A 22,829-nucleotide genomic window follows, 5' to 3' on the forward strand; every position below is an offset into this window, starting at 1 on the left:
TGCAGCCCTGCAGAGGTTGTCTCGTGTGCCCTGGTGACATGCAGCAGAATGTTCTGAGTTTTAAAGGAAATTTGCTATTTTGATGACATAATTCATACAACACTTTCCTCTGAGGGGAACCACTTAGCAGACCTTGTCTTAGTCCCCAAATGTAATTGTGAAGAGAAATAGAAACATCTTTTGTTCTTCTCCTCAAATTGCTAGAGAAAGTAAGGGAGAGATATAAAGGCAACTTTCCATGACAAGAGCCAACAAATAATTTACACCTCACGAATCAGTGCACAGTTCATTAGAGTCAAAAAGCCAACAGAAATGAGTTAGGGGAAGAGTGTCCCTTGGAACTTACGAACTGCCCTGAGGGTGCAAAGGAGGGGCTGAAGTGAGGGGGTTAGGCGCGAGTTTGCAGTCACCGCCTTGAACGTCCTGTATTCAGGGGTGCAATTTAACTTTCCACTGTCCTAGGATAGAAATGGTCCTGTGCCAAGCCATCTTACTCAGGAAGATGTGGGATTTACCCAGAGGCTAGCTATCTTTGGTCCTGCGACTGGCTCAGTCTTGGAAAAGTACTTTTGCACTTTTAAAAGGGAATTTTCTTTTGAGTCCAACTAGGCCATGGATTAATGACATGGAGATACTTTCTTTGCAGGAAAAAAAGAAAACCAAAGCCTCAGCCAAGTCTAAATGCACCTAGCACAGTGCATAGCTGAGTGAATTAGCTGGAATAAACAGCTTCGCTATGTACAAACACGTTTCTGCTAACTGACGGGGTTCAGGATGCAGCCAAACGACTGCCTTCCATTTGCGCTGAATCTTCCTTCTGTTCAAAAGTAGAAACTGAGAGCCCTGGGCTCCGAATAGTTTGAGATGTCATTTTGTACCTTCTGAGTACCTTCATCAGCCATGGGGACAGAGCCTGGGCACTAGTTATTGAGGACACACTGGTGCCCTCCCAGAGTTGCCCTCCCCTGTTCACAAGGCACCTGTCCCAGCCTAAGGTCTGGGTCAAGGCCATTCTGGGCACATGGATAAGTAGCAGTACGTGCGCCTTCTGCCTGACCCCAGAAAACTCCCTAATGAGAAGCCCCTGCCCAGTGCCCAGGTTTGAATGTACATCCATCATCAGACCCTCAGGGTCGATGTTTAAAAAGTTTTTTCAAAAAGAAAATTCCATCCGTTCTACCAGGTGAAGCCTGACCACAGTCTGTTAAAGTTCACTGGACTCCATCATTCCACGTCGGTCTTTAACCTTAAAACACCCCTGGGAGTGCCTTGTAGGGCTACTGCCCAGAGCCCACCCATGCCAGCCTGTGGCCTGATGCCACGCCATGGCAGGACAGCAGATGAGGAAGAGAGCCGAACAAGAACCCACCTTGGTAGCCCACCCACTTGCATGCCAAGGACAAACAAGTGTGAGGGTCCTCTTGAGGAATGTGGGGAGGTCAGAAGCCTCCAGTGTTGGAAGAAACAAGAGTTTATCATGAGGAAGAAGGGTGACTGAGAGGATCCCAGAGGACCTGGGCTGGGTGTAGCCTGGCCTCAGAGAGGTATAGGGGGCACCCAGCTCCACCTGGCTCCAGCCCGGGCTTCACCCCCTGGCATCAAGGAGCTGCTTCTGGCCACTGCGCCCAGCATGTTCCCAGCTCAGCCGTAGTCACAGGGCCTGCTGTGAACACCTGGGCAGCCACAGGGACCTGCTTCTCTTTCCCATGACCCAGTCACTCATTGCTGAACCTGCTTCCAATGTATCCACATGACCAGTCCTCAGGCCACTGGGGTGCACACACTATCACTCCCCTTCTGACAAGGTAAACTGAGGCAAGGGTGCAGCCATATTCTGATTTAACAAGGTGCTCAAAATCTACCACCTGTGCTCCCAGATGAAGACATGTCACTTTAACATCAAGCATTGGCTGAATTTATTAACAAACGTCTCCTGCAAATGTACTCAACCCAGCAGTTTGAAAAGCAGTCTGGGTCCTTTTAGAGCCACTTGGGAATGGGATTAGCCAATCTGCTGGAGCCGTTAGCGGGTTCTGACTTGACCATCTCCTTTCTCCAGGTTTCTCATCTATAAATTGCAGATGATAAATCTGCTTTCTAAATACCTGCACGGCCCAGCAGATTGTAGGATGAAATAGTTTATAGCTCCCTATTTCCTGTCCTCATTACAACTGCTGGAGAAATGCAACTCAAACCAGGGACTAATCTACATGTAAATCTTAAGTGAATTCATTACTGCAGTAGATAGACATGGTTAGATGGCTAATCGGTCTTACTAGGAGCAAGAACAGCCATGTCGTCCCACCAGCTTGCTCAGACCATGGAACGGCAGCTCAGTATGTTCCTCAAGGACCTGGACAGGTTGATTCCAACTCAGCACAGCATCACAGGGTCTTAGGAATGGCACTGAGAAGCCACAGGAGCAGGGGGTACACTGGCCATCCCTGTCCTAGGGTGCTCTGCCTCACCTGAGAGTTCACTGGGGAAGACGTGTTTAACAGCATGCTCCCCAAGTCACCCAGAAAACCAGCAGCCATGAGGTGCAGGCACAAGAAGGGGGGTGGGGTGAGACAGTGATGTGCCACCTGGGTGGGCCTCAGTGAGAACCTTGCCAGTTGCACATCTCCTTCACACCACCTACCAGGGCTTCTGACGATAATCATAACAATACATCTTAATACCCTAATTATGCTGCTCTACTTATCTTGACATTCAGACTCTAGGACAAGAGAAGATGTATTATATGTAAACCAATTATGGGGAACAGAGGTTTAATAAGACAGGCTTGCATGCCATGTGATCACCCAATTATAAACTCTGCTTAATTACCATGAGCCAAACAGGAGCTACTGTGGACTTCACATCAGTCCTAAATCTGGGTGTGAACTTTCTTGAAACACAACACAGGGAAGACAGGGCTTTCTTTCACTGCAAGGGGTCTCGGGGTCCACAGGAGCTTGCCATAACAAGGGCAAGGACTTGCTACAAAGGCATGGGCTGGGACGGGTGGGGGGGAGTCAGAAGAAGGTGCTCCTGCTTCAGAGCTCATTCAAGAATGTCAGGAAATGGACAGGTCAATGTAGGCAGCCCAGGGTGCTGGGGATGAAAGGTAACAATAGTAAACCCCAGTTAGAAAATAAGAAGATCAGCTCCAGCCAAGCTTGGTGGAGAGCACCGGCAATCCCAGCAGCTCAGGAATGAGGTCAAAGCCAGCCTCAGCAACTCAGAAAGGTCCTAAGCAACTTAGCAAGACCCTGCCTCAAAATAAAATATAGAGAGGGCTGGGGATGTGGCTCAGTGGTATCACACCCCTGAGTTCAATCCCCAGGATCAAAAAACAAAGATCAGCTTCATGCAGAAAGAACATCGATTCAGGGACATGTGAAATAGGACCTCAATCAAATATCAGCTCACGCTTGTGAGAGCAGCATTTAACACAAAGACAATGGTGCATTTAGTGAGGATGTGGAGGGGGGCTGCCCGTGTGCCACTGGAGGTGCAGCAGCAGGGAAACCACGCAGATTCTCGAAACACTGCAGACGGAGCCACCACATGACCCAGCAATGGCACTCTGGTTATCAGCCAGTGGTGATAAAAACGGTACTTGGAGGAGACACCTGCATCCCGGCTCACCCTGGCCTCACCCACCAAAGCCAAGCCGTGGAGGCAGCCTAAGAGCCTGATGAGGAACCAGTAACATGCAATGTCATTCAGCCTTAGGTGGGAGGAGCTGGCAGGTGCAGCAGCAGGGTGACCCTGCGAGCGCTGCCCCAAAAGAAGCCAGCCAGCACCCGGAGGCAGACTCAGAAGCAGAGCACAGAACCAAGGTTACGGGGGATGGGTGTGGGGAGATGGCAGTGAAAGGGGACACGGAGTCACTCCGGCCAGAGGACTGGGGTTTGGAGATCTCTGAACAGCACGGTGACTAGTGGTTAATAATAATGTGCTGTACATGTGACAGTGGCCAAGAGAGATTCCAAAGTTCCTACCAAGAAACAAAAGTAGCTTGATTGACTCATTCCACAGGCACACATTCCAGGTCATCATGGTGACCAGCTAGATTGACCCATTCCACAAGGTAGACACATATCAGGTCATCATGGTGACCACAAACCTATACAACACCTTTTAAGAAATACGAACAATGATCCGTACCCACGAGCTGGCATTGCTTACAGTAAACGCTGGCATCTGCAAGCACGCCCCACTGTGCTAAGTACACGACATGCAGGATGTGCTGCACAGAGGCATTTTAATGAGCCTCCTCGACACAACACACTGAGGCGTGGTACCGACCAGCACCTTGCTCAGCACCAAGTAGCAGATGGGCAGTGAGGGCAGGCATGGTGACAGTTTTCTGTGACCTCTCCCCAGGCTGACAAGGGCCCTGGGGATTAGAAAGGAACCTCCACAAGGCTCTGCCCTGTGCCCAGACATCCCCTCGGCCAGCACACCATGCGCTCAGAGCAGGCCGGAGCTCGGCCAGCATGCTTCGTGTCTCTGTCTACTATTTCTACTTAAGCATTTGAGATGCAGCATAGTTGTGGATTTTGCCTTTTTATAGACTCAGGAGACTTGTCTGTCTTCAATGCAAGCAGACAAGACAAGTTACTTGCCTGCATTTGGAAACTTACGTGGATTGGTGAGGCAGGGTCAGGCTGCACGCTCTGAAACACAGATCAAATGCCAGTGTCACCTCACCTTGGTGTTCCCAGGCCACGCCAGGGAGAGCACACTCACCAGCAAGAAGGATGGGCCTTGCCTTGATCAGGGAGTACTGGCAGCTGGCCATGACCAGGCAGAAGAGAAGCACCCACAGGTCTCTGCAGAAGCCACGGTTCAGCGTCAGGAATCCCAGGAGGGACACCAGGGTGCTGAGCAGGATAGACAGCAGATTCTCCTTGACATCTTCAGTGCTATGAAAACACACAACACACAGGGAGGGGAGCTGGGCTGCACCCACGAGCAGAGGCCCACAGGAGCAGCAGGGGCAGCCAGCTTAAGCCAGCCTGATTCAGCTGAGGTTTGAAGGCCTCTTTCTTCTCTCTTTGTTCCTGTACTATTTAAACAAAATCCTTATTTTTGGCCCCAGGGATCTGTTGTTGGAATAAATGAAATACAATCCCTTGGGGTCTCCTTAGCCTCAGTGCTGGGCTGTCTGGGAAGGGGCAGTCAGAGGTTGCGTCCAGCCATGGGAAGCCAGAGCTTTGCCCCCAGCCCCGCCCTGGAGTGAGGGGGGGGCCACTGACCCCTGGGTGGCATGGGAACTCGTTCTCGGACACCATCTCTGAAGCCAGAGTTTGATGCCCTATTTCAGGAGCCAGAAGAGCTCTGGCCAGAGAGCTGAGCGGACTCAGGGCCTCCTGCAGTACAGGGGGCCAGCAGTGGCCTCACTGTCTACTAGGTGACTATCCTCAGTGGGACGTCCCACATGAGAGGGAGGGTGGAGAGGGGCTTATCCAGACTGGGGTGTCACAAAGGGACAGGGAAAGGAGGTTGAGACCTTGGTACACAGGGGCAGCAGCACTGGCTCATGGAACTGAGTGGCTGGGGAGGGCAGAGGACAGGGGAGCTGCCAGACAGAAGGGAGCCCAGGGGTCCCAGGGTGTGAGATGGTGGGGATGACTGCAGGGGAAAGAGCAGGGGCAAAGGTGAATAGAGGCAGGGTTGTGGCCTCCGAGGAGGCCGACCTCAACGGGAGGACGTGGTGGCTGAAGTGGAGACTGGAGGCCACCAGGAGGTCTGGGGGTAGGAGCTGGGGTCCAGAGGGCTGGTCACAGGATGCAGCGTGTGTGTGTTACCAGCAGGTTGGTCACATGCATGCAGGTTTCTGCACTGAGCTGATCTCTTCAGGCAGGGACCGTGGCTGCTTTGTGCTGGGGTATGAACAGTCGCGGGCATTTTTAAATGAATAGGCTTTGTTTTTAGAAATAGTTTAACTTCACTGCACAATTGAGGGGAGAGGACAGCGTTGCCCCCCACCGCAGGTACATACCACTGCCCAGCCACACTCCCTCCTGAGTGGGACGTGCACCTGGACCAAAGACCCTAAAGTGCACACTGGCCCCAAGTCAGTTCCCACCAGGATTCATTCTTGGTGCTGTGCGTTCTGCGGGTCTTGACAGGTCAATGATGACCAAACACACCCTCTGGTGCTGCAAGCCCTGGACCTGGGTACTCCAGCTGTCCTCCCTTGCGCCTCACCCCGCGATGGCCACATCTCATCTTCTCCAGAGTCTCCATTCCCAGAATGTCCTTCAGCTGGCTGTTTTGTCACCATGTAGATTCAGGATTTTTGGACTGGGACCTAACCCAAGGGTGGTTTACTCCTGAACTACATCCCAGGCCCTTTTTAAGTTTCTGAGGCTGGCCTTGAACTTGCCATCCTCCTGCCTCAGCCTCCTGAGTCACTGGGATTACAGGCATAGGTCACTGCACCCAGCTTGGATTTGTTTTTAATATGAAGGGTTAACACAAGCTACTCCAACTCCCAATGATTATTTTTTAACAAAAAAATTAATATTTAAAAGAATGCCTCATCTAACAGAATGTACGCTCTCGGATTATTACTTAAGCATTCCAGTCCCCCTTCCATGTGCCCCTTGAGTGACATAGCGTTGCTGGCAAAGCCATTAGAACTCCATTCCCTGACTGGTGGGTCTGGAAATTTACTGTTGTAATTTTGCAAGACTGTTGTTTTTTTGCAATGCAATCACACAGTTTAGGACATTGCTGTAACATTCCCATAACAAGTTGTCCCCGGGGGTCCAGCAGCTGCAAGGCAGCCTGGCGGTCACCCACAGGATGGCACTGAGCCGCGGAACAGCATTTGCCACGATGGCGTTAGTAACAGCGTTGTCAGTTCTTGGACCAACCTCCGGCACAGCCACAGCCCTGGGGAACCACAGGAGAGCCCTCTGTGCATCCTGAAGCAGGGAGCACAAAGCACAAGCCCCTGCCCAGCCTTCCCCATCAAGCCCTGACCAACCCCAACCCACACCCCACCCCCGGCTCAGCCCCAGCCATTCAGTATCTGATCCTGAGGGAGGGGCGACAGGAGGAGGGGGAGCAGGGTTTGGAGGAGCTGGTGCTGGGGTTAGTGCACATCACAGGGAAGCGCAAGGCACCACCCTCCTCCTCTCCCCAGGGCCACAGAGCCAGGCAAGGCCCTGTGCTGCAGGTGATGCCAAAGCTGTCCCAGGAAGGATGACCATGACACAAGCAGATCAAAGCACCATCTGTCCTCAAGCTAGCCTGAAATCCAAACCATGCCCCTAGTCCTCACTCCTTCCACTGTGATGGCTACAGTCGATGTTTTAAGTTGTCGGGTCTCATGGCCTTGGGCCTGGGTTCCCAGCTAAGAGGGCACAGCGTGGCAACATTCTGAGGAGCCTTGACAAGCAGCAGCTTCTAAAACCATGCAAGTGCATGCTACTGCACCACTGAGGCTTCCGGCTAACCACATGTGCCAGGGGCTCACCCAATATGCCGGGGGGCTTACCCACCATGCCAGGGACTTACCGATCAAGCAACGCCAGCAAGGTGAGTCGGTCGTACCAGACTTTGATCCACTTGCCGGGGAAAATGATAAACTTGTAAAACTGCTCTCGGTTAAATTTTCCTTGTGCTGAAGAACATGACGAGTTTTCCAGATCTGGACTCACGTGCTTTAGATACCAAAAGAAACGACGGAGAGAGGTTTCACAGAGGGGAGCCATTGTCACAGACACCACTGCTGAAGAACAAGTGCCCAAAGTCTGAAATGTGACACCCTGAGAGAACAGCAGTAGGCAAAATGCATTGAGCAACACACCCCAGCTCCACCCTACCGTGTCCCCCAAACTGCTGCTCATCCATCAGAGCATCCCCGCTCCCTGAAATGAGTCCCCCTGAAGGTGAAGATCCCAAACGACTTAACTTCTAAAAGCATGTACTGATGCAGTGTTGAAATAAACATCCACATCTTACTACAAGCAAAGAAGTGCTGACGGATGCCGTCAAGATCACTGAAACTTGCTGTGGCAAAACCTGAAACAGTTGCTGAAACAAATCTAAGCCAGGAAGTCTGGACCACAGGGGGACTGAGAGCCAGACTGTAGGCTTCAACCCTGATTCACTCGAATCCTGTGGGAAATAATTCAATTTTTTTTTAAAAAAAGTGGGGGTCATCTTTGATTTGTCTATCCAGTCTTTAATGAGGGACTCCACAGAGCCTGGCCAGGCTGGGAGGAGGACTCTGAGAACATGGCAGGCTCAGGACAGATGCAAACCAGCTCTGGGGACCGCACCCCGTCAGGGAGAGCAGGACTCTGCTGTAGGGAGCACAAGGACCTGAATGGAGTGGAGCCCAGGGGTGGGCAGGGAAAACACAGAAAACAGGAGGAGGACCCTGCAGGGGAAATGCCAGGCCTGCCCTCCACCAGCACGTGGCCCGGCATTCAGAGCAGGTAGCCAGAAAGCCCAATGCCCGGCATGCCCACAGCGCACACTCACAAGTAAGTGTGGCGGACGGAGCAGCCACCACATTGTTCATCACCAGTGGAGAGAGGCAGGTGCCACCAGCCCAATCGCCCAGAAAGCCAACAGCTGCCATTTTAGAGAGTGATCTGGTATTAACCCTGGCCTCTGCCACCGCGTGCTCCAAAACCAGGCCACTTCACCTCCTCTGCTGCTGGATCCACCCTGGGACAGCCACCTGGATGCTTTCTCGTGCCCCAGGCCACGAGCGGCTCTCATGCTGTGCTGCTCATCAGCAGGACTCTGCCCTGTGGAGGCCGTTTCTCTACACTAACTAATCATAGTGACCACACTTTTATAAGTATGCTAATTAAATATTAAATATAAGCAAACACATGCGTTAAAAGCATTTGTTGACCATCTATTGCCCAGAACAGGAAAGAAACATCACCAATAGCACTGAGGCTCCCTGGGGTCCATTCCCCAAACCCCACCACTTTCTTCCCCACCACAGAGAGCAGCTGTCCTGAGTTATCACCCCTTCCTTCTCTTCTTTTAGCACTCCTATTTCCAGAACTTGTACCCTGCTCAGGTTAATGTGCGAAAGTTCACGGATGTGAAGTCACCACTTGTTACCTGCTTCTCTTTCCACTCAATATCACGTTCCCAGGTGGATCCAACTGGGCTTGGTAGCTGAAATGTTCATTTTAACTGTTGCGTAATATTCTACTGTATGGATGGTTTACTTCTGCATTTTCCTCAGAAACACGTAGGGTTTTGAATTTCTTTTCTTTTAATTTTCTTTGTGGCTGCTATGAATGTCCTCGGACATGTCTCTTAGTACAAAAGTGTAATAATTTCTTGAAAATACGCACCTGTGAATGGAATTGCAGGAACACAGTTCCTAGCTTCGCTAGGAACTCAGTGGCTTTCCAGGAAGTGCACACATCTGCCAGGATGGGATGCTGGTTACAAAGATGCCCCATCTGCTCAGTGACACCAAGTGCTTTCTGAGGGGTCCTGCCGGTCTACATCCCCACAAGCCGTCTGCAGGGGTGCGTGGCCCATGTCCTCACAATGTTTAATAGTGCTAGGCGGTCTTCTCATTTCTGCCGACCAGGTAAGTGGAACATAGCATTTGATTTTAATCCTAATTTGCATTTCCCTCTTTACAAATAAAGCTGAACATCTGTGGTCACTTTTTCTCTTCATACAATCATTGGCGTTTCTCTCCAGAGTGATCTGCTGGCCTCTGGTATGCATGCATGCATGTGTGCACATGATCTGTGCATGGTCAAGACCTTAATTCATCATGTCCCACAAACACATTCCCAGACTGAGACGTGTTGTTACTCCTTGATGATATTCTGGACAGGCAGAAATTCCTGATAGAGGTGCAACATGATCCACGCTGTTCCTGGGCTGTGCGGAGGGTCTGCACCCTGGGGCTTAACTCTCGACCCCTGCACCCTGAGGGTGGAGGTACCCTCGATCACATCATCTTTCACGTCAAAGTCGCTGGTCCACCAGGAATTTGTCTGACCATGCCGCGTAAGACTGGGGTCCCTGGTATTCCCCACAGGGGAAGGGTCCTCCTCATCCTAGGTACTAGGAGGCCGCTGGCATCCTGCTGGCTGAGGCTGTTGCTGCCCTAGTCCCTGCCCGCCTCTTACTTCCTCTCCCCTCCTCTGTCTCTGACGAGGGCCAGGCGAGCCACACCATCCTGGGCGACTCCCACCTTCTTTTCCTTACACGCTCTGATCCTCCTTCCCTCTGCCACCTTGCAGCACCTTCTTCAGGTCTAACCTCCAGTCTCCAGGCCCTGCTCCCTGGTCTGACTTCCTGTTAAGTCTTGTGTGTTTATTTCCTTCCTTCTGTTTTCATTTCTGCATCTGCAGCTTTTGCAGACTTGCTCCTCAGTTATCTGTTCGCTCTCCCCTAGGCTTTGTTCCACCTGCCCAGCTTCCTGTCTCCAGGTTGGGGGAAGGTTGCTCCTGCCCTCTGCTGGCCTTGCCACTCTGATTCCCACTTTCTCATATAGCTCGTAGCTTCCCAGGTCATTGTCCCCACCAGGCACTGGGAAGCACAAGGTGTAGCACCCTTCAGAATGAATCCTTCAATAACCCGGACCCTCGACCATCCTCGTCGTGTGGACAAAGCTGCAAAACTTCCTGCAGGTATAGTGTGCTCACAGAGTCTGGGGACAGCTGTCCACCCTCTGCCCACCTGTAGACCAAGGAGGAGTTTTCACCAAGTGCCTCTGTGGCACGGTGACTGCAGGGTGCTCAGCAGCCCAGGTGACGGGAGCTGCTGCTGGACCCCACCACACTCTGCCTCCTGCTCCTGGGTGTGGAGCCTGGCAGGACACCGGCTTTGTCACCCTTGCAGTGAGATCACTGCTTGTCACACTCACTGCACCCCTGAGTCTTCTGTAGATGCCTTCCGTGGGAGCCTTCTGTGTGTGCCTTCCATGGATGCCCCAGCCCCTGCAGGTCTTCTATTTCTGTATGAATGTTAAATTGTGGAGATATATATATATATATATATATATATATATATATATATATATATATATATAATTAATCACTGTGACTATTTTTAAGTGTGTCCTGCCTGCTCACATGGTGCAGGAGAGTTCCAGAACCTTCTCTTCCTGTATTCACCAAACAACTCCGCAGCCTCCTCTCCGCAGCCTTGGCCACCTCTGTGGTACTGTGGATGGACGGCTCTGGAACCCTGGGTAAGGAGGCCCAGCTGTATCAACACTTCTGTGTCCAATTTCACTCAGCGCCTTGAAGTTCATCATGTCACAGCAGGCCTGAGAGTTCCTTCCTCTTCAGGGCTGAATAATATCCATTTGCACACACACCATGTCTCAGTCACAGGCTGCACCTTTCAGTTATGGGAACAGTGCTGCCAGGGCAGTGGTGTGCAGGCACCTTTTCCAGGTGGGGGCTCTCAATTCTTGGGAAAGCACCCACTGGGTCCCCCAAACCATGATTGTATTTGTTGCTCTCTCTGTGTTTTCAGAATGGATTTGAGGCCATCTCTCATTCCTGTGAGCTCACAGAGAAGGCACAGGGACTGAACAGAAGGGCAAAGGGGAGGAAGGAGGGGGCCAGCTGTGGCGCGGCCTCCGGGTGACACAGCCACTTCCTCTGAGGGCCTGCAGAACTCCACCAGGAAGCAGGTTTTGAAACCTCTCCTGTCCCCACCGCCACCTCCTGACTGGGATGATTCCAGTGTAACACAGGGAGGCCCACCCATAGGAGGGCAACGTGCTGACAGGTCGCCCTCAGCGGCAGGAGGGCCCGTCACAGGACCGGCTGTGACTGCCCACCAGGGGCTCGGCGTCCGCAGCACACCTACCCTGCACAGCTCCTGGAGCCCGGCGCAGGAGAGACCCCAGGGCACAGGTGCCTGGTGCGTGTCCCTGAGAAGAGGGACCAGTGCCTCACGTAGAAGGTCAGGGTGACAAGCGCATGGCCACGTGTGTTCTTCCTGAGGTAAGAGAGGGACCCCCAGCCCGGGCTCAGTGGGGCACTCAGGCCCTGGGCAGCCAAGGAAAGGGTCTCGCAAGGACAATGTCTACACTTTTTGTACAACTTGACGGTCCTGATTGGCTGAGCTGTTTACTGCTGCCTTAGGAGCATTCTGATTGGCTGAGCCTTAATGAGCATTCTGATTGGCTGAGCAGTTTATTGCTGCTTTAATGAACATTCTGATTGGCTGAGCTGTTTATTGCTGCCTTAATAAACATTCTTGTTTTAAAACATCTCTGAATTTAATGGAAAGAAAAAATAATGTGATTTCTTTTATGGAAAATAATATTCCTAGAATTTCAATTCTTTTGCCTTAGATACCAAGGAAGTCAAGAACTTTATGTTTTGGTGAATCATAAAAATTATTCTTCGCCTACTTTCTGGTACAAAATTCAAATTCGAATCCAAATTTTCTCATCATCTTAATATCATTGGTTCGCTCAGTTGGTAGATGTTTATTGTGCAGATTGTAGAAATCAAGAGGATTACAAGAGAGTTCCTTCTTAGGGTTGGAAGTTTCTGGGGGGAGAAGAGCAACCTGTCCACAACAGCGCCGCAGACGCGCACATTGGGACATGTCGCGCAAGTGAAAGACCTGGGGACATAGAAGTCACCCCCATGCCACCTGGAACCCCTCCTGTTCAGAACGACGCGCCTGGGTGAGTTCCAGAGAAGTAGGAAGGATTCTGACCCTGTGGGTATCGCTACCAACGACGGAAGTCCCTGTCACAGCCCACACCACTCTTCCAGGCACTGCATTACCACCTCCACTTTAACTGTGGAGGCCCCACCCGGCCCAAAGCCATAGCGCGGCTCGTCCAGTGACCCAGGCAAACCCATGGCCGCAGCTGCCATCTCGTCGGCCACGTGAAACCTCTTCCAACAAGACAGAGCTCGAGAGGCAGCGCGCAGGGGTCCGTGGTGAAGCCAGGAGGAAGGCACGCATTGGAAGAGACCCGGACAGACAGCTGAAGACAGACAGCAACGCTACCTGCAGTCCAGCATGGAGGCAGACGCGCCCAGAGGGACCCTGGATCACAGCAGCGTGTTACTTAGGACAGAGCTACAATCAGGCTTGTGGCTGCGGGGACAGACCATGTGCTGTAAAGCCAACACGTGGAGGTCTACTGTGTGGAAGGGGGACGAGACTGCCTCCGCCAACCCTCCCCCGGATCAGAGGAGGCGCGGATGAACTTGAACTGCAGGCCTCCTTTGCGGACCTGGGGTGGTTTCCCAGGTCCTGGGTAGGAGTCGCCTGAGGGTGGAAAGAGAAGCCAGAGGAGAGGAGAGCAGAGGCCGAGGGACGCAAGAGCAGCTCCCAGCAGACACAGCCCTGCTGAAAAGGCGGCTGGTGGGGACCCTGGTGCCGGAGTGGGCTGGGAGAGCTCAGGGCAGAGGGTGAGACAAGGACTGGAGCCCGACGCTGACAGGGACTCAAGAGCCTGGGAAAGGTCCGCCAATGCCCCAGTACAGGACCCCGTGCCCGTTCCCCCATGTTGCCAAGGGTTCCCATGGAGACCAGGTGACACCAGACAGAAGGGGACCTGGCACAGCACCTGAGCAAGCCTGCTGAGCAGCTGGGGAAGGGGTGCAGTGCAGGTGAGCAAGGCCAAGGGACCAGGGACACCAACCAGGCGAGGCTGGCATGACAGGGCTGGGACACACATGTTCCGAGATGGAGCCTAGAGGGCACAGGTGTGCTGAGTCATGAGCCTCTGCAGAGGCTCGCTGTCCCCTCGAAAGGCTCACCAGGAAGTAGAGGAGTCACAAGGGAAGGTGAATACCTTCAGCTATTACGAACCCTGTGCCCCTCTCGCCTGGTGACTGTGCCACTGATTGATGCCACCGTTCTTATACATTCTCATAAAGAAGAAAGCTGTGAAGGGTTACAGGAGTGCCAACCTGGCACTGACCCACAACAGCAGTCCTGGGCCACGCCTGTCATGACAGCTCTTACAGTGTTGATCAGTTTAGGAGCAAGGAGCTGCTTGGCTTTCACAATATCTGTGTGAAAATAGTAGCAATGCCACCATCACAGGCCTAGCTGCCTTCCAAATCCCACTGGAGCTTGGCTGCAGGAGGGTCGGATGTCAATGAGGTTTCTCTTGGGAAAATAAGGGAAGGCTTCAGGTGCTAGACCTCTGACATCACCTGCCCCAAGAATAACCTCTCTCTTCAAGTCAAATACCTAGGGATTTTTGAATATTTAGTATAATACAAGGTTATCATTTTTTAAAAACACAGATGTTTTAAAAACCATGGGGGGAAAGGCAAACTAGCCCACGAGTTCTTGTGGGACCTGTGCATCCTAGCAACCGAGATCAATGCAAATGAATTTCTAATGCATTTGGAAAAGCCAGTGAGATGGTGACAATCCTTTTAGTGTCAATGGAAGGTCACCTGCTGTCCCATCCATTCTCTGGACGGCCAAGCATCAGAGATGCATCTACAATTCACCAGGGACATGGGAACTGACTATGCCCTGGAACCAGGGCTCAGAGCTTCTAGGGCACCCACAAACAGCAACCCCACACCGTGCATACCCGGGGCGTCTCTGACTGGGTCCTGCGGGCCACCATGAGGAGCAGCTGCTGTTGCAGGGCGCTGACAGCAGGGTCCCCCGAGGACGGGTCTGGGCTCTCGGAAGTAGTGGTGCTGGAGGAGCTGGTCTGAATGGTCTGAATCTCCCTGAGGATGGAAAGAACAGCGGCTGTGGTTACCCGTGGGAGCCAGAGGCATCTGTTCATTACACACAGACTTGTAAATTCTAGGGATGCCCACGACAGGAGCACAGGGACCCCGACAGCCAGTGTGAGCAGCTGAGCGTCCCCAGTTACACATGTGTGCCCCCTGGAGGCACAAGGCCAGCCCCGCACACACAGAGATCATCCAGGCTGCTCAGAGGGGCAGCGTGCCATGGGGGTGGGCACGGTGTTCTGGAGGTGACAAGCTCAGATTTCTATGTATGGATTGCTTCAGGTTCTAGGCTCATCTACTGTGAATACAATGAACAGTGGGCTGGTGAGTCCCCAGACCCCAACAATCGAGAAGCAGCAATGGGCAACTCTGCAGCTTTTCTGTACCCCACACTCTTCTGCATCACCCCAACATGCCACTGCAAGAAAAGTTCAAATTACAGAAATGCCACTGGCCATTGAAAAGGGGGCATTACGAAGGGAGTTGTGACCCGTGTCTGAATAGCTGTACTGTGTCTAACAGGTGGACGGGCAGGGTTAATGGGTGCTTTAAGCAGTCTTGATCCTGGCATTTCCCCTTCCACTCAGAAAGCAAAACTAAGACCCCCCATCTGATCTCCAGCCAGATGCCTGTGACTCTTAGGAGTCGATACTGGCAGCCTATTCAGGGGTCATTTCTAACAGGACTCCTACAACATAACCCCCTTCTATTCAACCATTCAAGACTACACCCTTCCCTGGACCTGGGGTCAATTATGAACACCTCTGTCACTCATCTGGCCAGTGCTTGGCTTTGGACTGGGAATATAATACAATCCTAAAAAGTCATCATGGAGAAAAAAGATATAGGGAAATTCATGGGTAAATTTTTATAGTTCCTAAAATGTCACAAAAGTTAGGAACTGCTTTACTCCTGGCTTTTAGAGGCTATGTGAGTAAGAAACACCTGGAGCTACAGCAGTCACATTGCCACCATGAGGCACTAGCCCAAGACTGCAGGCAGAGACAAACTGGCTTCCTGATGACAGTGAGGAGCCTCTGAGTCAACAGCCTTGGCCTGACCACACCTTTGGGCGTCTGGCTTTCTGATTTATCGTGGCTCCTCACTGCTGAACCCGTTTTGGATCAAGTCTTGTGTTACCTGCAGTCCAAACGGCACTACGCAGACCTCTGAGCCAGAGGCCACAGAGGTGAAGCACCTGTGACTCACAAGCCACGTGCTGTGTGATTAAGACTGACAGATGCTGCTCCTGACAGACAAGGCCGTGCTCACAGACTCAGGGGCTTCTCTGTACCATGGACATGACACATTTGGTGGAGCCTTCCTCAAAGGGAAGCGAGCAGGGCTGGAGTCCACGGGCTCCTGCACCCCACCCCATCGCCAGCTATACAACGGCTCCTTCTGCAGCCTCTCTGTGTCCCCACGAGGGCTGCATCTGCCACGTAGGGAACCAGAGAAGACCAGAGCCGTGCTCACTGAGCTGGCTGCACTGCACAGAAACCGCCTGGGGCCGCCACCATCACATAGCTCTGTGTGCTGGCACCTCTCCTCAGCAGGGTCAGAGGGGCCGCCCTCACCAGGCCAGAACCTCGCAGAAACCACAGACGAACCTGGCTGCCCTGGGCTGGGCAGGCCAGCAGGAGCGGGAGCACTTGCCTGCTCTGGGCCAAGAGCAGGGCGCCAGGCTGTGCTGACGGGCGCCCCCAGGGTGAGGGCCTGAGAGAGCACTGGCTGGGGCCAGGCCTGCAGAGCATCCTGCCAGGAGCCAGGACAAGAGCAGGTGCCCATCAGCTGTGCCCTTCCACATCACTAGGTCGCCTCCAATTGCACAACAGCAATAATAATGATAATAATACTACTATGTGGGTTTCTTATGAAGCCACGTAAATGTGCAATTTAAGGGTCCAGGGTTTGGTTTCCTCCACAAAGTCCTGTGGGTGAACTCTAAAATTGACCAGAGTTGTGGGTCGACGATTGCTCTGCTGCTTGCTATGACTGGATGCGTGTCGCTCTCCGGCAGCAGGCAGCTCCTCAGTGACATGACTGTGAGAGCTATCAACAGCACATGTGGACAGATGCTTCTTGTTCTCCTATTGGAGAACAGCATTACCTCTGGACCTTTGCACATGACATGTGCACTGCAGGCATCTCTGTTGGCAAGAATGAGGAAGAAGGGCTTACCCTTGATGCGCATCTAATTCTTTATCGTATAGACTCAAACAGCAGATTAGGTCCCCTCTGAAGAAACCACCTCTACAGGAGTTGAGTGTTCCAGAGAAGCCCAGGTGAAGCGCTGTCCTCTGAGTACTTTGGGCCACAGTCTTCATCACAGGGGCCAGGAGGGCAGGCTCCGTACTGCTCAAGCGGAGGAGATTCCTGGCCTCAGTTGAGTGCACTTCTCCAGGGTCCTGCTCATGTGGTTATAACCCACTGACCAATGGGCACCAGCCTGCTCATGCCAGTTCCCAGCAGACTATGATGTCATCAGAGTCACTAGAGACAGGTGGCAGGAGTCCACTGAATTGCTCCCAGGTCAACGTCCTTTACACATAACCCCTCAGACTCTCGGGGCTGCTCCCCTCTCAGCCAAGGGCAGTGGATACCAGCTAGAGCTGACGCTTCCTCCTGCACTCACAGCGTAATGTGCAGGGCAATGTGCGTAATGTCAAGGATGGCTTCCCCCCTCAACCCTGCAGAGGGAAGGGAAGTAGCCTCGCCTGCAGGGGAGGTTTCTGAAGTACAATACGCGACACGCGGTGCAACTGGTCCCCACCAACCTGCTCTCTGCTTAGTCTCTGGCAAACTAGTTCTGTGCAGGGTGGTGGCAGAGATAAGCTTCTGGAGACCAGCGTGAGCTCTCGTAGCAGTAGAAATGGGGGTGCGTGGAGAGCCTGTGGGAGGAGCAGAGATTGCAGGCTGGAGTTGATCGAGGCTGGGCCAGTACATTCTCATGTGGACAAAGTTGGCCCTAGAATTGACCGTGGATACTGCACCACATAGACGCCCGTGTTTACCCATCTGAGCCGTGGCCAGCACACAAACAGCAAAGCACACAGGTCACGTCTCCGCTTTCCCATGGATAGGGAAAATCTGAAATGCTAGTTTTCAGATTCAAAATGACAGCCTCCTAGCCCAGAGGCCCCTCTTGCTCCTGTCCCTCCTTGTTTTCCATAACTCCTGGGGATAGGGCGCCCAGAGAGATGGCCTAGAGGTGAGTCAGTGCAACCCGCTCATCACCCCTCGTGGAGGAGGTTGGAGTCCAGCAGCTCTGTCTCAAGCTGCAGCCCAGGCCTGCGAATGCTCACAGGGATGCCTGTCCACCGGGCAGCAGCTCTCCTGGCGAGGACAGAGGGGCCTGCCTGAGTTTCCAGGCAGCGGCCGTGGGGAAGGCAGGCAGCTCTGCAGCACGGGGTCCCACTGCCCCCGTGTGGCCACCAGGCGCACTGCAGCAGGGCCTCCTCCCTGGCAGGACCTGGGAACCTTCCAGCCGGGGCCCTGGCGGAAAGTGTGACCTCTTCCCAGTGAGGCTAAGAAACCAGAATAAGGGCAGGGGAAGGATCGAGAGTGAAGGATCAGAAACGAGGGAGCAGGATGTGGGAGGACAGAAGCTGCCTGTTTCCGGTGGGCCTTCTGCTCTGAGAACCAGGGCACCGAGAACCCCAGGTGTCCTTCAATGTGAAGCAGCACACAGGCTGTCATCCACACAGCCACACCAGCCACAGCCACGGTCTGGATGCTGTGACCAGAGGCCAGCGCTTCCAGCCGCACCTGCGTGGACCTGCACTGCACCCCAAAGACCACCTCCTCTCTGTTTTGAACACCTTACTCCCTGAGGGGCCCCACCTCCTCATGGCTGTTCAAACGCAGCCACCATCTCTTCTGAATCAGTTCCGGGGACATGTGGCTTCCTGTCTTCAGAGCCAACTGCATAACGCTCCTGACTGCAGGGGCAACTCCAGAGTTTGTCCCAGCAAGTAAGGGTGGTTTTGTTGAGATAAGGGTCAGGGAGGATGAGTGTTGTCCACAAAAGCATGAGAACCAGAGAAGCATGAGAACCGGAGAAGCACGAAGGCTAAAGCCAGGCTTCAACCCACCCTCAGCAGAACGTACACAGGGGGCCTAGAGACTGAGGGCAGCCATGAAATCAAACCTGACTTATAAGCTGAATAACACCCACTTCGATGTGTGCTAGATGGATTCAGAAACTGTAAAAGCCAGGAATGATTTAATTTAGGTAATACACTGTGAACTATTCTGTTGAGGTGCCATCTTTGGTACAAAACTCCCCAATAGCGATGCTATAAACTGATCTGTTCCAGAGGATTCTCCCCTCCCATAGACTGCTATGTCCACTGTAGGAGTTGCATGTCCTCAAAATGATGGTGAGTCCCGCGTCTCTGCATCAGCTGCGGAGCACAGGCTTTGTGTCTGCATCTGCATTCGCCTGCTGACCACGCTAGGAGAACTGGACTCACACTGAGATACAGATCTCTCAGAGAAGAAAGCTCTGCTCTGTCGCACTGAAGAACTTCTAGGCACCACAAGTCCAACTCTCAGCTGAACAAAGAACAGACACTGTTGGGCACTAACTGCAAAAGTCCGCTCCGCAGTGAAACATTCCAGCGCACTCAGAGGAGCCACTTGGCAAGGACACGGAACACTGGGCTGGGTCAGCCACCAGCAGCTTTTCCAAGCAGCAGTTCTAAATGCTGGGGTTCCAGTCGAGGGTCCCTGTCCCCACTCCTGAGGAAGCAGCACTGCTCAGGGCACCTGCGCTCTGGCAGCTACTACACAGCCGGAAAGCACTGCTTCCCATGGGCACAGTGGGCCAGGCAGGGAAGTGAGCTTCCTCTCCTGGCTTCCTCCAGACGTCCCCATGAGACTCAGAGCTACACTGCCAACAATTCCCTATTCATACTTGGGAGTCGGGACCTAAGACTCTCATGGCAACAGGCTTAGCGACAGCGAAGAACAGCGGGTTTCTTGCCAGCACTGGGTCAGGGCTTAATGGCCTAGTTGGAGGCCATCCCAGCCATTAGGGTCACATTACAGGGAAAAGACTGCTTTTCTAGTACCTTCCATGGCCAAATGGCTTAGAGACAGCCCCAACCAGGCAGCCTTCCAAGTTCGAGATCAGGGTTTATGTTACTGTGGCAGGAGGTCTCAAAACTGAGTGACATGGGAACTGGGGGCACAACACCAAAATGCCTGCTGCAAAATGCCACTGACACCAGGATGCTGGACCTCAGCAGGCCAGCAGGGAGGGCACTGGGGTTGCCCACCTGACAGCCCACACCAAGTGACCAGGAGAGCACCAGGAAAAAGGTTTCCTCCTGGCCAGAAGCCAGGGTGATGTCCAGGGTGATGTCTTGCTGGGTGATGTCCCAGCAACCTTCAGCCACCATCCGGCCACTTCCAGCCAGAGATGGCAGCAACCCCTGGAACTGACCAAGTGCCCTTCGTGGTGGGACTGTCTTGAGTACTGCGTATCTTCTCCCAGGCTTTAAAGCACCCCAGTGAATTAATTGTGGAGGGTTTCCCTTTATTTAAAGGATAGAAAACAGATGCTCAAATGGCTAAGGAACTGAACCATGTCAAATAAAAACTAAACAGCAGTGCTACAGCTCACTCCATGCCAGGCCGAAGCAAGAGGCGCTGAAACACTGAGCCTCTGCCGTCAAGCACATCGAGTCCCAGGGCCGGGTTTCCCTGGCTGCCAACTTGCTCGACAGGACACAGGCCTGGAACGCCTGAGTTCTGTGCAGAGAGGCTCAAGATGACTCATTCTCTGGTTTCCCACTCACAGAGGAGAGGACCATATTCCACACTCCAGTGTGCCGACCAGGCCACCGGTCACGCTGTGCCTCCCACCACTCCAGGCAAGGAGCTGGAAGCTGAGGGTCCTACTTGAACAGGGTATTGTCTTTATGCAAAGAAGCCAAGCTGTTTCTGCTGCGTCCAGGACAAGAGCGGGGATCCTCAGGGCACTTCACTCCCGTCCAGCCTCTCCCCGCAGCCCCTCAGCACCAGCTAGAGCCCCGCCTGGGCCATGTCTGTCCATCATGCAGTGAGCCTCAAGGCAGCATCTGCTGAATACCTGCCTGGAGGGCCCAGCACAGGCTACAGGGACACGCCAGCCCAGCAGGACCTCGAGGAGGAGCAGTGGGAACCTACCGGGAGAAGGGTAAGACTCCCAGGAGCAACTTAAGAGACAGATTTGTTTTCCCAGGAACAATCAGCAAGGGAAGTGAGCCCAAGAGGAGAACCATGACTAGAGTCTGAAGGCTGAGAAGGCCAGAGCACGAGACAAGGGGGACTTCAAAGGGGACCCAGAGGACCCTGCAGTGGGAGCACTGGGTGCCTCCATGTGGATCTCGACATGGGCACAGGCTGGCAAGAAGGGCCGAGAGCAAGCTGTCGGGCAGGGGTGCTGGGCAGGCTGACAGCAGCCCAGAGGCCCGGCCAGCCACACACAAGTGACCTGTGGTCTGAGAGATTTCAAAATACCAGCATTAAACCAAGTAGACGCTCACGGCAAAGGAAGGTTTCCAGCTCCTGCAGACAACGCCAGAAAACCCAGGCACTCTCATCCCTCCACGCACCCAGGTCCTGAGCCACTAGCCTGGCCCTGCGGGGGTCACTCTTCACTACAGTGTTGGAGACAGTGACCAGGAGGTGGCCCTCACCCTTGGGGACAAGCAGGAATTGAAGACATTGAACTGAACCAGCTAGTTCATTTTTCTCCTGTTTTTCCAGCACTTTTTCTTTCATGAAGTCATTAGAAGACACCCAGGTCACACTCACCACACCACAAAGTCCTGAGGATTTCTGACCCACAGAAATCAGCTGCTACCTGGCATAGCTTCCCAGGCCTCAGACTTAGGGAGGTGTCCGAGCCCAGGATGTCCACAGTGAGCCTGTCGGACAGCAGCAGCCCACTCCACGCAGCGCTGAAGGGCTGCTCCTAGGCATAGCATGAACAGAGGGCAGCTCGTGACCGTCCTTCCAGAACCACTGGGCATAGCCCCGTAGCTGCCAGGTGAAGGGCTGGAGCTCGTGCTCCTGTGTCAGACAGGAAGCAGCTGCCTCTGCCACACTAGGTGAGCGCCGTGTGGCCACGATACCCTCATGGTCCCGCTGCCCGGCCTCGGCACTGACTCCTTCAGAGGCCAGGCTGTGTGGAGGTGGGCATTCCTGAAGACCACTCTGCACAGAAGTGGCTCCATGTGTCTCTAGGCCTCATGTCTGCCAGCGCCGGGCGGCTCCTCAGAACCCTGAAGACCAGACCCTCAGCACTGCAGGAAGAGCAGGTGGCCTGTGGGGCCGGTGAGCAAGAACTCCTCCACAGCAGCGTCCACACTCCAGAAGTGTCAGGTCCGGTGTCCCCAGAGCCTTTCTTGAGTGGAGAGAAGGGACTCGGGTGGTGGGTCCTTCCTGTGTAGTACAGAGCAGGTCCCAGATGTCCCGTGCATCTGGACAGAGCTGGGCAGTGAGCGCCATTCCCCTGGCCCATCGCTACCATGCACTGTGCAACCTGACCTCGCCCAAAGCCCTACACTAAGACCGAGCCTCGGGGCAAAGTCCATGTATCTCTGGGAAGGGGGCAGGTTAAGCTTAGATCTCCCCTCTGGAAAGGAGACGTCGAGGCACTGAAGGACTTTGTGAGGAAGGATGGTGGGGCAGTTAGTGGGCAGCTCTCAGTGCCACACGTCCAAGACATAAGAATACTGGAGACCCACGGCCCACCTCTGATCCCGTCTGTACATGTCCGTGTGTCTCAAGGCTCTGGATGTGCGGCTGTCTTCTAACCCGTGTTGCTGGGTTAGAAGACTTCAGCTGAAGTCTTCACACAGGATCAGGTGGAAGGTCGTTTCTCTGGGGGGGGCTGGCAGGTCTTCACACTTCACTTTGGGGTGGAATGGTAGGCTTCCATGTGCCCTAGGGTAGCTGAGGGACATGCAGACCCTTGGGGCGAGGGGAGGACAGCAGGCCAGCTCCACAGCTGTATTGTATGCACTGACTTTTGGGTCTGAGCAAGCGGCCATGGTAGAGCATCCCGACAGGAGGTGCTGGGGGCCAGAGCTGAGGAGTGGACGGCGACCCTCCCTCTCCTCTGGGATTTCATTTGTGAGG

General features: G+C 53.5%; 1 protein-coding gene across 2 annotated transcripts in view; it reads right to left on the reverse strand.

Moving 5' to 3' along the window:
- The window catches only part of Pcnx2 (pecanex 2), a 170,202-nt gene that overhangs the window by 122,300 nt on the left and 25,073 nt on the right, over positions 1-22,829 (reverse strand). Inside the window, exons 9-12 of one of the 2 annotated variants that reach the window (XM_076831630.1) lie at positions 14,543-14,687; positions 7,522-7,667; positions 4,763-4,916; positions 4,635-4,667 (exon numbers count right to left, since the gene is read on the reverse strand). In XM_076831630.1, coding sequence (XP_076687745.1) covers positions 4,635-4,667; positions 4,763-4,916; positions 7,522-7,667; positions 14,543-14,687 — 478 coding nt within the window. The remainder of the gene's footprint in view (positions 1-4,634; positions 4,668-4,762; positions 4,917-7,521; positions 7,668-14,542; positions 14,688-22,829) is intronic. The other variant, XM_076831631.1, reaches the window with a different exon arrangement.

Source organism: Callospermophilus lateralis, chromosome 13, assembly GCF_048772815.1.
Source record: "Callospermophilus lateralis isolate mCalLat2 chromosome 13, mCalLat2.hap1, whole genome shotgun sequence".
Lineage (NCBI taxonomy): Eukaryota > Metazoa > Chordata > Mammalia > Rodentia > Sciuridae > Callospermophilus > Callospermophilus lateralis.